A 14,262-nucleotide genomic window follows, 5' to 3' on the forward strand; every position below is an offset into this window, starting at 1 on the left:
TAATGAAAATCATGGAACCCCCAATAAAGATGGAGAGCGCGTGTGTTCATTTAATAAAGACTGGAAAATGACTATGATTGGCTGAGAGAAAATAGTAATCCACAAAAGGCAAAATGTATCACAGTGTTTTTACTATTGCATATGTAGCGCACCGGCAATGTATGAAATAATTATCCAGGTTCAGAATATCTTCTAATATGATCTGACGTCAAGTTTTCTCTCAATAGTCCAAGTCTTTATGCTATTTTATGTCATTTATTAACAACTCGAACAGTAAACGATCCAAAACAACCAAACACTCCCCAAAGGAACGAAAAGCATAAAATAAAAATAACAGATACCAGGCAGTAAAATGCAAGAAAGACCACATACACAACAAAAACACTGACCAACCCTGAAATCCAAGACAACTCTGAATAAAAAACCAAATGACCCCTAGAATCTGGTACAATGAACTAGCTACTGCAATTTGCAAAACAGGCCGAAAGTAACTTATGACAGGCATTTAAAAAGACTATGAACAATTCTATAGGTGCACACAGGGATGGCCATTTCCGAATACTAAACTATTCCGAATACATTCTAAAATAATGTTTTCGAATCTGGAATTCCGAATACATTCTAAAATCGAAAATAACACATTTTTGTTTTAGTTGATTAAAACCCAGTAAATTAGGAAATAAGCTTCAATAGGAATATCAGAATGAAGCCACAGACCAACAGTATATGTACACAAAGTAATTGATAGTTTATAGCTATTAATAAAAAATAATAGCAACTTGTGACACAGTCAGTTTATTAAAATTATTCACTTTGTACAAATGATCATATGAAAAAATAGCCAAGGAGTTGTCTGACGCTTTCTATCATTGGTACCATGATATTACGATAATAGTCGAGTCTATTGACAAAAATACTACTTTTATTCAGATAATTGTGTATATTTTCTGAGAGTAATAAAATTTATTGGCAATACAGGCAACAACAATCGAAAATCCATTATGCCTTTGAAAATTCTAATATTTAAGCCTAGAGTATTCTACTACCTACCAGTATATTTGTATATAAATTTGTGTGAACCATATTGTTATTATGTGTAACATATTGTTGTGTTTGAAGTTAGAAATAAATTAGTAGAGAATAGATGACGACCACTGCCAGCGCGCAGCCAGGATTTTCGAAATCGGAAATTCTCATTGCCGCCTGTAGCACCCACCGCGATCCCGCGATCGTTAAAAGAGCCGTCTTGTCAGCATATAATGATCATTCTGTTACGTAAAATATTCAATCCATGACAACTAAGAGATTCTAAATATCTTTATATATTAATTTAATGTGTCCAACATAACTCGCGGTTGCTTCTTCTTACGTCAAAAAAAAAAACATTACTATTCGGTCCACGGCAATCTGTGACCTAAAATTACGAGATAAACTGCCTGATGTATTTAATTTTAATACGTATTTTTGCAATCTTGACAACTCGTTATCGCCATTAGAAAAATCCCAAATAATTATATAAAATCCTGTTAAGTGTAGAGAATAATTCATTTCATACAATGAATATACATATAAAGTTTAGCAGTTAATTAAAAATACATATTCATCGCCGCGATTATGCCACCTGTTAAAAGAGTCGACTTTTACAACAAAAATATAACAACGAATATATATTTTTCTGTTGTGCAAAGTGATGAATTCGTGACCGACACAGGCATATTTAAAATGTCTTGCTCTTATTAATTTAATTGTCTTCAATTTAACCTGCGGTTGCGTCGACAAAATAAAATCCTCACCACTCTTATATACCATTGCAATCCGCGGCCATAAAAATAAAAACGTGAGGTAAACTGTCCGATTAAATATTGTTTTTATCCGTATTTTGCGAATTCGGCAAATATTTAGATGTACTTGTTAACAGTGACTCCGCTCGATCGAAATGCTCAGAGTAAAATTTGTTTCATCACAATAAAATTGATTGAATATACTTTAGAATAATTATATTATATACATCCTCACAACCAGGGAAAAAGTCGCGTTTCAAACCTTGTATCGTGTTAACCCGAAAATATTCGACGGCAATTTAAAGTAATGGATAATCAGGCAAATCCCGCCCTCAATTAGTGACGATATGTTTGTAAACGCCGACCAAACATAATGTGTGCCAGAAGCACGAAATTTTGCGATTTTCACTGCCTAGAAAAGCGTTTTTTAAATTTTCGCGGGCCTCAATAAAACTTATGTTGTTTACGGTTTTATTTTCAGTATTTTAAATTTCCGCTTTTCAATCAAAAAGTTGCGTTGTCTTTAGAAACTCGCCGCCGATGAACGTATTTATCAGATTCACAATTCCGTGCGCGTACAAAAATAAAATAAATGTTATCGTTATCGTGGAACAAATTTGTGGAAAATTTTCGTTTTAGAGAAAATAACACAATCGTAAAGGCATTTACGGGCCTAAATAACACGTTACGCTGATGAGTGATGGAAACAATCACGCGCAAGTTTCTACCGAGAATGTTTTCATTCAACGGAAACGTCTTGAAAGCGGAGTCGAAAATGTGTGACGTCACACAAATATCCGATATTCTTATGAACGTGAATTCCGATATTCGAATGACGAGATATTCGAATACTTTATCCGAATTGGCCATCCCTGGGTGCACAACATTTGAACAATACTGATGAAAGCTAATTCCACGATAAAACTGAAAATACAACACTACGGTAAATGAACTGTAATGGCACTGTACTGGTAAAAACAATAACATGGTCCCTACGTCAGCCCACTGTCCAGCACAAAACATCCGACAGTCACACAACACAGACAAACATCCCTGAAGACCAGAGGCATTCACACAGACATTCAAAACCCACCAATCAAACCGAAACACTCAGACGACTGCCCTCTGTCGCACACCATACACCAACAGACCACGCTGCCCCCGAGAACCGATCGACCGTGTCGCAGCGTCTAAACTGCTAGAATACCAAATATGGAAACGATATCACGTGACGTCATTTAACAGGCAAAACAAGGGTCGTCACACATACATGGGTGCTTTAGCAGTAGCACAGCATGCAAAATCAGCCTGTCACAAAATTAGAACCATGGATTTTGCTTCATTTTCTGTAATGGATAAATTTTTGGTGAAAAAATTCAGAAGAAGACGATATTGTAGTTGCTTTAGAAATAGCTCAAATATATCACGTAATTAAACATAGTCATTCATATAACTCACTGGATTGCGGATTGAAATTGAATTCGAAAGGTTACAAGGATTCAGAAGTTGCTACCAAAGTATCTAATAGTCGAAGCAAATACGAGGCAATCGTCACAAATGTGCTAGGTGAGAAGGCATTATCCGTGATCATGTACGATTTGAAACAACATGATCCTCTGTTAATTTTGGCATTCAATCTGATGCTTCAAATCACAAAAACATGAAAATGTTTCCAGTCTGTGTTCAGTATTCTAGCTTGGAACATGGCATAGTTACTTGTATTATTGATTTCTTCGAGAATGCAGATGAAAGTGCGGATGGAATGTTTACCTGTTTGAAAAACACTATGGACAATTTACAACTTGACTGGAAAAGATTTTCTTGTTTAAGTGCAGATAACGCAAATTGCAACTTTGGAGGAAAACATTTTCTTCATACTAATGTTCGCACACTAAATGATGATATTTTTAGGGCTAACATTGTTTTATATTGTTTCCTGCAAGTTACAAAATAAATGATGACGGTAATCTATGTGCTTTATTGAGACTTTTCATAGTTGGCAACCCTACCCGACACACAAACAACTCCATTTTCCATCCGTCATTATCGGTATGTTAGTCGTTGATCATTATCTAATGAGGAGGATGAGATCAGAGCAATGCCATCAGATTGTAAAGATCCGGCTTTATTTTAGTCAGAAACAGATATATATGAGTCTCTTCGTCTGACCATACTAATGCAATTTCTCGTTCTATCTGTGAATAAGCACAGTCACGGCACTGAAGGCATGCTCTAACATAGTGGTTCCCAACCGCCGGTCCACGAAGCTTTTTGCCGGTCCGCAGAAAATTTTATTTTGTTGTTTTTTTACCGTCTCAATCGCTTTACCGACGCCGAAAAGACGAAGTTACGTTAGTTTATTGGGCAATTTCTCTTCCGCCGTCTTATTGCTGTTTGATCGTAAATATATACAACTGTGGAGTTGGATACGTGCGGGATGAACCGGCGACGTTTTGGCGCCGAGCAATCACACTTTTCGCTTTTTCGGTTTCGATTCATCGCGAAAGCGTTCGGTCAAATCTCGCAAGATTCAGAAACCTGGAAATCGGCATGCGTGCTTTTCCCGCTCTGTATGCTTTTCTTGATTGATATTATCATTTGAATAAAAGGTTATGAATATTTCATTGTTTTAATATTTCTTCTCATTGTTTAAACCAGAAAACTGTCAAGAACAGTATGATATCCCAGAGCTTCACCATGACACCCAGCGAAATATGAACTTGTTGCGACCCTGCAGGTGGTCACGAGACGCGTAACAAAACCGGGGGCGGCTGAGGTATTTTCCGGGTGATGCACAGCAGGATTTTGAGCCTGGTGCAAAGTTAGCAACGACTTTATCATTGTAATATAATTTCATTTTGTTTGGGGCGTCGATCAACTGCAGAGGGATTGATATGATGAACCCGATAAAACCTCTACTTTACAGTCCAGATTTATAAAAGAATCACTGTCACAATTCATTCTTGAGCTCTCTTGATAGCTATTATATATATAAATATTTTTGAAGTGGTCTATTATCTGTAAGCGCTCAAATACTTGTCATTGTGCAGTTGTTTATTACATAAATACTAACTGACTGTTATTAAGGATAAATGAATATTCGAAGACAAAAGCTCACATTTTGGCCATCGAATGTTGCTGATGAATTAGCAACGTCAATACATTTGGATTGACAGTTTTTTGGGGTGCAGGTATGGCATGTTGTTGAAGGAGCCTGTTGTTAGTAAGTTCGATACAAAAGAGAACCCGTTTTTAAATTTTTGAATCCCATTACTGATCGTTACCCCCAAATATACATTTTTTTTTCACTAAATCCGAACAACAAGTTAACAATAGTTAAATCATAATTTGAAGTTTCAATATTTTACTAAACACTGGTTTAAATTATATTTTAATAAATTAATTATTTAGAAATAAATAATAATTTAGCGCTACTTTATTTGCCTTTGCAAAATTTTCGATCTTACATCAGCCACAGTCTAATGTTACTTACCAGTTACGTGATGCATCATCATACAACGGCGAGGAGTCAGCATTCTTTTCTGTATTAACCGCTTGATGCACACTCGGATGATTTGTTTATTATGCTATAATTCTATATGAAAAGCGACAGAAGTTCTAGGCTGAGCTTGGTTTTTTATCATTCTTCCTACGATATCATGTATTGACCTAACAACGCTACTGTGTAGCAGTCATGTAGTTTTGATGGTTGCCGTACATTTGGGTTAGGGTTAGTATCCGCAAAAAATATCCCATAGGTGCAATAGTATGCAGGTGCAATAGTCGTGGCTTCAAATGTACATGGGTTCAAATGTACGGGAACCAGTTTTGATATAGGTCTAATTTTTGAAAACTATTGGGCAAAACAATATTTTTGACCGATTGGTCGAGGCTAAAATTTGCTTTACCTTTCCAGCATGTCATTTTGGGTCTCTAACTAGTGATGGAGTAAAGTGGTCGAATTAAATATTTGAAGTTCATCCATGTAGTGTAACGATAAATAATTCTATTTTTAGTTTAACTTTCATCCACAGAGTATATACTGAACATATGTGTGGCTGGCCTGCGTGCGAAATTGTGTTCATATTTATATATATCAGTGAACAGTGGCGTAGCATCCACCCCCGCGGTCGCGCCCACAGCTCAAAGGGGCCCAAGCGGTTAGAATTTAGAAATTTAAGCCGCAAACGAAAAGCTACAGTGCAAACCAAGTTATGCACATCTTATAACGTTGGTGTTAGTTCTGCTCAAATCGTTTTGTTACGTAACAATGCCAGGGAGTCGTCGATTTTCGGCGTCTTGTGGTTTGATCGCACTGGCGAAATTGCGAAGGCTGTCAGAATGATGTCGAAAGCAAAACCTCTCAGTGGCGCACAGAAACGCAGAAAAAGGGCAGAAGATGAAGAACGTATGAAAAAAATTAAAGTAACCGAGATAAACAGCAAATTTTAGGTTACCATTGCCTTTTTATAGCGACATGTTATGCTTTTTGACGAAATAAAAAAAAGCGTTGTTTTAGCTTATCTCCAAGAGTTTTTAGGGTCATTTCCACGAAATATTTTTGCGGGTGGGGGGGGGGGGGAGGGCACGAGAATCTTGCTACGCCACTGTCAGTGAATCAAAAATACATATTCATCGCCTTGCTTTATTATAAATTTAATTGTGATCATTTTAATCCGCGGTTGTGTTGACGAAATAAAAGCAATACAACTCAGAAAATATCATGACAATCCGTGGACACAAAAATGCGTGGCGAAGCCCAATTATATTTTGTTTCGATTCGTATTTTTGTGAATTCGTCAAACCTGAGCTGTTCGTACAACACTTTCGGCGCTCCATTACTGTACGTACCAATGTGGAGGCAGTAAAGCAAAGAATCCTAAGGGAAAATGCCCTCGTACGTACACTGCGGTAGCACCCGAAATTTTGCGATTTGCAATGTCTAAAACAGCGATTTTAATCGGTCAAGGACCATCATAAATTAAAACTTATGGTATCCTCCGTTTTATTTCCAGTATTTTGTATTGCCACTTTTCAATTTAGAAAATTAGGGCTGCCACCATTAACACCCACCAGAAAAAAAAAAGATTCCTGGTTGTTCGAACTCGCGAGAAACACCACTTATAGGTATCCATCGACGCGTGTGCCGACTCGTGTTTTCGTAGAAAATCCAATCGTTTGATTGAGCGACACGCAAGTAGGGATGGGCAATATAGAATACCGAATCCAGAGGATTCGAATCCCAAAGTATCCGAATCCAACGGGATCCGATAACAGGATTCGGTTCCGCCGTTCCGGCGCCATGCGTCAATATTTGTATTTCGGGCTTCTAATTTATCAATTATAGACGAGCGTTTTTCTCGCGTGGAAATCTCTCTCGTTTAATTAAACTTGCGTCTGCTCGCATAGAACCCGGAACTCGGTAGACATCAAACACTGTAATTTCAATCGGCTCAATTCAGGACAAGAAGTCGGCAATATAACCTCACGACGAAGACTCGTTATTGCACCATTTTTGCGTTTTCCTGCTTTGCTATCTAGCTAGCGTATAATAATTAATATTTATCTGTGCCGACTTACTAGTGATATTCCGATAATCTGAATGCAACAATCTTTAATTGTTTACTGACGTGCCTTGATTCATTTTAAATTAAATGATTTTTCGCTACCTGCGAGTTTTCCCAAAAAATGATGCACGTAAACCAAAAGCCAGGCGTTAATTAAATGCGTTAATTTAGATCAAATATTATTTACGAATAATTTTATTATACCATTTTCCGAAATACAAAGTTATATCGCAAAACGCGAACATCTGTCACATTTAAATTTCACTCTCAAAAGATTACATATTTTTCAGTCCGTTTCTATCATTCAAGATAGACGCACGTTTGATCGAGTGTCTGTAGTATTTTAGTCGCAGATAAATTTTAAAAAAGTTGCCGCATCTGGCGAAGATAGTGACGTATGGATTATTGAATTTGAGTAGGGCTAAGTCTGGGTAGATAATGATTAATAATAACATTTTTATCGTTCAAGATAGACGCACGTTTGATCGAGTGTCTGTAGTATTTTATTCGCAGATAAATTTTTAAAAAAGTTGCCGCATCTGGTGAAGATAGTGACGTATTGAATTTGAGTAGGGCCAAGTCTGGGTAGATAATGATATGTAACAACAATCATAGAAAATGAATTCGTCTTTAGATGTTATTACCTAATAACTAAGTACGAAATCGCGTTTACGGGAACTTGGTTTTACGTGTCTTGCTCGCACAGAATATAAAGTTGATTTTAATTGATAGTGGTTAAATTTAATATTTTACAAGTGTGCATAGGTTGCATTGGCCACACGCTGGTTCTGCATCTAATTAATTCTCAGCGGGTATGTGCTTAGTACACTCGGCAGACTTACATTAATGATGACTTAACGCCGTTTCATGTCTATTTTTGTATTTAACCGCTTTCTATTAAAGTGTGTGGAGCGTGTCTTAATTTAGCATATCAGTATTTATTAGTATTTAGGGATTACATACATTTGAAACAATTGAAGGCAAAAAATATTGTAATATTCCTAAATTTTATTGTCCTGGGAACTGCCCGTTTAGTATCAAATGAAATCCAATATTCAGTATATTTCCAAATAAATTTATTTACAGTAAGTAATACATTTGCAATTTTTTAACATCTAAATCCAGCAATGTGGAAATTCCCACTATTTGAATAAGTATGAAAATAGAATAGGATTCGGTATTCTGGATTCGATTTAGCTATTCTAGAATAGTAAATTATTCTACATTTCCCATCCCTACACGCAAGTGACTTGTTACCAAATTTTCGAATAGTAAATTGCTTTTCTACTTGTTGAATACATGCCCAGCCCTACTAATTAACCAGTAATTATTGATTCGATTAATGTTGTGTGAATAAACTTGCTATTTATGTTGTATGTAAATTCTAACGTAAATCGTAACTTGGCTGATAGTTTCGCATAAACGTTTGCGGCCCGCAGTAAATTTCTGGCTCGTTGCGGACTCATTCAAACGCCCCGTGGACTCATTTGAGACCGCGGACTCGGGTTGGAAACACTGCCTTAGAGTCTAGTAGACATTAGTGGTTGCTTGAACCGTGCCTTGTTCGGAGCAAGAAAAGAAACCTCATGCTAGATAGCGGGTATGATTCAATATATTTTATTGATACGTGAAAAATGGTAACATGCCAATTTGTAACTTAAATAGTAGCTTCTAAAATATAGTAAGCGTCGAGGACAGCAAACCCAACGCGTTTTAACCAAACCAATATTGAACGATATCATATTCAATTCTTAAACTTAATATTTCGTATGTGGGCGAAATCGATCCCACTAACGGAAGGAAATGGTGACTTAACATAGTAGTGGAAAAGAAAATCAGGCCAGATTTTCAACATATCACCAGGTTATGATTGTTGTAACGCACTGAACTGTTTCTCCAAAATTGCATACTTGATAGAATGCCAAAAATTACTGTTAACCGAACTGCTTAGTCGTCGCAAATCTTAAGTTATAGACAATAATTATCAACCACATTTATTGAAAGTGCAAAACAGCATATATATATATATCACAATCATAACAAACATTTATATGTATATATATGACATATTATCACCAAACTGGTATACCTACAGCATTTTCTTTTCTTCCTGAAACATTGAAAGTCCAATAAAACACATTAGCTAACTTATGTGGTAAATTGGTAATAGGATAAAATTGCCATGAGAACAGGATTTAGTTGTCAGTGACTAGATCTAAAATTACTGTCTCCTTATTCACACCAATGGCAGACATAGAACAGGAATCCTGTTATTGATGATAGTTTCCGCAGCAATGGCTGCATTGTAGTGTGAGTGTAATAGTAGTGATGCAAAAACAAGAATAAATAAGTAATAATATAAATCATGCAATTTAAAGATTGCAGACACATCTGTTACCAAGGGCAATCTTTTCACATTTGAATGTGCCAGGTTTTGCCTAACAATGTTTCACCATAGGTTCATGCCCAACAGTAAGGTAGAGCTAATCACAAAAAGAGTAAAAGAGATTGAGAATGCCATGCCAAATTAAAACATACAAATTGTATCAAACCTTAGCAGACACCTATCACTATTATGGCTGCCGGTTTCCAGTTTCATAACAAATAATTAATGAGAAGATTTGTATGACCCAGGACTAACAACACATGAAAATACTTTGCAACAAATAACAAAATATTCAAGGTGTATTTATGCATCATAATTTTGAATAGATGAACTTTTGGGTCATTGTTTATGACTTATGTAATAATTACAAAAACGCTTTTACAATCAATTGCATAAAGATATAGGATACAAATGCCATTCATGCAACAATTATTTATTATCAAAATTAATAAAATGAGATTTCAAATGTTTCATAGTTGATTATTGAGCGAAACTGATACCATATTTTTAGGAAGGGTTCTCTACAATATTCCGAGTTTTAGTGTTTCATTGTTTCTAATAACATAGAAACAGAAATATGGCCCATTACATTTTTAGGCAAAAGCTCATAAAACTACCAAAATTGTGCTCAGCATTGAAAATGTTTGGGATAGTAAGTAAATTAACTTAGAAATGGTCAGATTCGGGGCTTGGCTACATTTAGTGATATCTTTAGAAAATGATACTGGTATTTGATGGTATTTGTATAAATATCTGTCAAAATTGTGGTATCAGCACAAACGAATCTATCTTTTCAACCCACACAAAAGGTCTATAGACTATACCGGTAGGTTTTTACCGGTAATTCCATTTAATAAATTGGGATTGAAGTAAACGGTATCATACGCTCAGGGAAGAGGAAATTGATTGAGGAAAGTTGAACCCCAGATTAATAAAGATAGATAAATTCACAAGTTTGAACAATATTTTTAAGATATATAGATCAGAAATGTAATATTGCAACACATAAAACTAATAACAACTACAAGAAAACAAAATGTTATAATGTGGTTTATACTCACAAACTTTGACAAAACGTAAACTGACAATACTCACACAGTAATAAACAAATGAACTGTTACTACCTGCCTGAAATAGTTATTCTTTGTATGAGAAAATTGAGAGAAGCTGAAGTTAAGGATGGGGTGCTAACAGTTTCAAGACAAGGCATAAATATATGATAATTGAAACTTTATACACAAATTTTGTTCAAAGTACCAAGTGTTACTTTCACCTACCAACCTACCCCAATCTAAAAGTAAATTTCATTGATAATATTACAATTTAATTTGCAAGAGATACAAGCAGACTAGGCATTGTGTGGAAAAATGCTGTATAAAAATTTAAAAGCGAATCAAGAATACAAAGTTTAACCTTCCAAAGCTGGATCAGCATTGTCTATTTGTTTTCATCTTTCATAAATTCACTTTGGGGACATATTGTTCATTTTGCACGATTTGTAACAGGTACCGTTGTATTTAATAAAAGTATCACAGCGTATTTAATCTAATCCCAAAGATCTTCTGTTCGTCCAAATTTGAAAAGCATGGTTGCAAAAAAAATTAAAGCATTCTGAAGAAAAACTGCAATACCTGGGTAAGGATTAGCTGCACCTGGAACAACATACACTCCAAAAAGAATCCACATAGAAGAAATGAGTGCCCCAAATCCAAGAAGAAAACCATTAAGCAACCATATTCTTCCTGCTAGTGTACCAAAACATCCTTCATTGTATGTATCTCCACGAATATGTCCATTGGAAATTGAATTTATCATGAAAAAAGCAACAGTTCCAACTGCACCACATGCATGTACTGCATGATCCATCTCGGTTGCATCATAGAAAGCGGCAGCATCAATAATGATCCACCAACCAGTGAAAAATAGAGCTCCAGCAGCTATAGAGGCCACTAAATTTCGCTTTTCTCCCAATTCACAACATTCGCAACTTGGACATTGAAAGTTGTCTAATATGCCAGACATTGTTTTGAGTTTGTTCTTGAAAGTTAAGAAGTACTACGACTAGTACGGAAGTATCAGCGAATCCTATGAAACCTGTAGTATTTATAATTGTTTGTAATAACGCTGAATGCACAAAAAGCCCAAGGGTTAGATGGTTAAGTACAATAATCTTACTGTCTTACAGTGATATAAGTTTTCTGTATCTTAGATCAGTAGGTAGTTCAAAGTTTCTAAATTGAGTTGATGTGAAAAAAAATTCCTAAAACCAGAACACCGTACCAAATTATCTCTGTATCTAGAACAGAAGTACCGCAGCATACGGTACCAATATTGTCTGATTGTAGCCTATATGATGACGATGTTGTGTTACAACTCCTGAAATATTGAGTTTCGCAAAGGCCTAGCACCATCGCAGTATCAGAAAAAACGGGTCTCGTGTAGCTTCGTACCTAACGTACTTCTAGTGGACGTAGCGTAACAATTTTTGCATATGTTAATCCTAAACCCACCTGACTGCGCCATCCAAACACTATACGAACTGTCATCCAAGACGGCAGTCGATCACGAGAAATCGATCGAAAGTTATTTCTCTCGTTTTCTCGTCGCAACGATCCCGATATGAGAGAGATCGCTGCCGTTAGTGAGTTCTTTATCATCGGCGCAGATGCCACTTTGAGCGATCTTAGATATATTTTGGCAAGCTCTATGACGCAAGCTCCAACTCAGTCTATATTTTTTATTTCATTTTTATTTCTATACCAAGTTTCCTTGTCGCTACTACCTTTTTTATGGTTCTCATAAGGCTTCTTCCTCTTCGATCCTTGCCTCCTCACTTGGTTGCCTATTCGATTTTCCCTGATCCCGTTTATTCCTCTCACTGGTTGGCAGCCGCTGGCTTACTTTTCTTTCTTTGCTTATTTTGCTGTCATATTTTCTCACTGGCTGTTATCTTCCACACTTACCGCCGCCGTTACTTTTTCTTTCTTTGCTGTCCTATTTCCTTCTAATTCCGTCTTTGGATTGCTATTTTAGAAAGTTTTCCTTGTCGCTACTACCTTTTTACTTATCGATTTTAATCGGTAAGTATGTTGATAGGTATTTGTCTGTCTGTTAGATGCACGCGATATCTCACGAAAGTGAGATTGGATCTGCTGCAGATTTTGCATGTGCATTCATCATATCTCGGACCAGAAGCCTATCGATTTTGGGCGAATTATGTCGTATAATTAGCGGGTTATAGAGGACTTGCACGGGTCACGTGACATTGTTACTGGACGGCAATAAAACAAAAACGTCCATTTGGCTCCTGTCAGTTGCAAGTCGGATTATACGTTTGCGTTTTGTTTGGCTGTTGAAAATGGTTATTTCGTTGTTCTGTTGGCTGTAGGTATAGTATAGAGTATAGACAACGAAATGGATCTTCAGTAATATTCCACTGATTTCAAAAGATCCTGAACGTCGCGCAATGTGGATATCATCTATTGCCTATTGGCAGAACTGCTTGGTGTCAAGTCCAGAAGCCATCTTACTTGTGTTTCACTGTTTGCGGACAGCACTTCGTTGATGGTGAGTGATAGTGTGCCGTTATCAATTTCTTTAAATATTCACAAGCTCCCTCATTTCAATGGAAAGCAGATCACAAACTACTGTTATCAGTACTGCAGTAGGCCTAGGCGTGGGCCGACTTGCAGTTGCAGACTTGACTTGTGTAAGACAGTAAGGAATTAATAATCTAATAATCAACTACTGTTATTAGTAGGCCTAGTTGCAGACTTGACTTGTGTAAGACAGTAAGGAATTAATCTAATAATCAACTACTGTTATTAGTAGGCCTAGGCGTGGGCCTACTTGCAGTTGCAGACTTGACTTGTGTAAGACAGTAAGGAATTAATAATCAATTGCTGTAAGGTATTGTTTCCCTAATTAGCAGGTAATCTTTTACTAAGTGTGAAAGGTTGAATAGATAACTAACGTTTAACACCAGGGGTCATGCAAAAAATAACCAGAATTCAATTGAATTCGCCATCTAGGAACACGCTCGCCACCGCATCTCTGATCACCCTGGTAGTTTCACAGGTTTCTCCCACCGAGGTTGGTGCACATGACCGCTGATCGGTTACGACCATTTCCCACCATCCAAGTCCATGCTTCTGAAAACAAATAACTGCCCCCCCCCCCCCCCCCCAGATAAATCCTATCCTAATGGTGCTTGTACAACTGATTCAAAATGTCTTTTTATTGTCATTGGTAAAAAAGATATGCTACCCGGAATCAAATTCATTTACGACTAGTGGCTGTGGTGGGATATGGACATAAATTTCACACTTCTTGATCGTTAGATTTTATGAATACTCTTAGATATGGGTGCGACCATGGAATAGATGGATGTCAAAGTATAAGTTGCAACAAGACCACAGTGGCACAAGACCTCAGCTTGCGTGACTTGATAATACATCCTCAGTATCCATTTATTGATGCTTATAGATCGTAATGACAAAGTAACTTGTCATTACTGTGGATTGGTGGA

The 14,262-nt window shown here is 36.6% G+C and overlaps 1 protein-coding gene across 1 annotated transcript; it reads right to left on the bottom strand.

The window, feature by feature from the left end:
- Nucleotides 1-9,033: 9,033 nt before the first annotated feature.
- LOC120344749 (transmembrane protein 50A-like) lies at nt 9,034-11,887 on the bottom strand. The gene has a single exon (XM_039414060.2). The coding sequence runs from the start codon at nt 11,754-11,756 to the stop codon at nt 11,280-11,282; it is 477 nt and encodes a 158-aa protein (XP_039269994.1). The 5' UTR covers nt 11,757-11,887; the 3' UTR covers nt 9,034-11,279.
- Between the last annotated feature and the right edge of the window lie 2,375 nt (nt 11,888-14,262).

Source organism: Styela clava, chromosome 5 (assembly GCF_964204865.1).
Source record: "Styela clava chromosome 5, kaStyClav1.hap1.2, whole genome shotgun sequence".
Classification (NCBI taxonomy): domain Eukaryota; kingdom Metazoa; phylum Chordata; class Ascidiacea; order Stolidobranchia; family Styelidae; genus Styela; species Styela clava.

Coding starts and splice junctions, on each gene's coding strand:
- LOC120344749 (XM_039414060.2), bottom strand. CDS start 11,756: ATGTCTGGCATATTAGACAACTTTCAATGTCCAAGTTGCGAATGTTGT.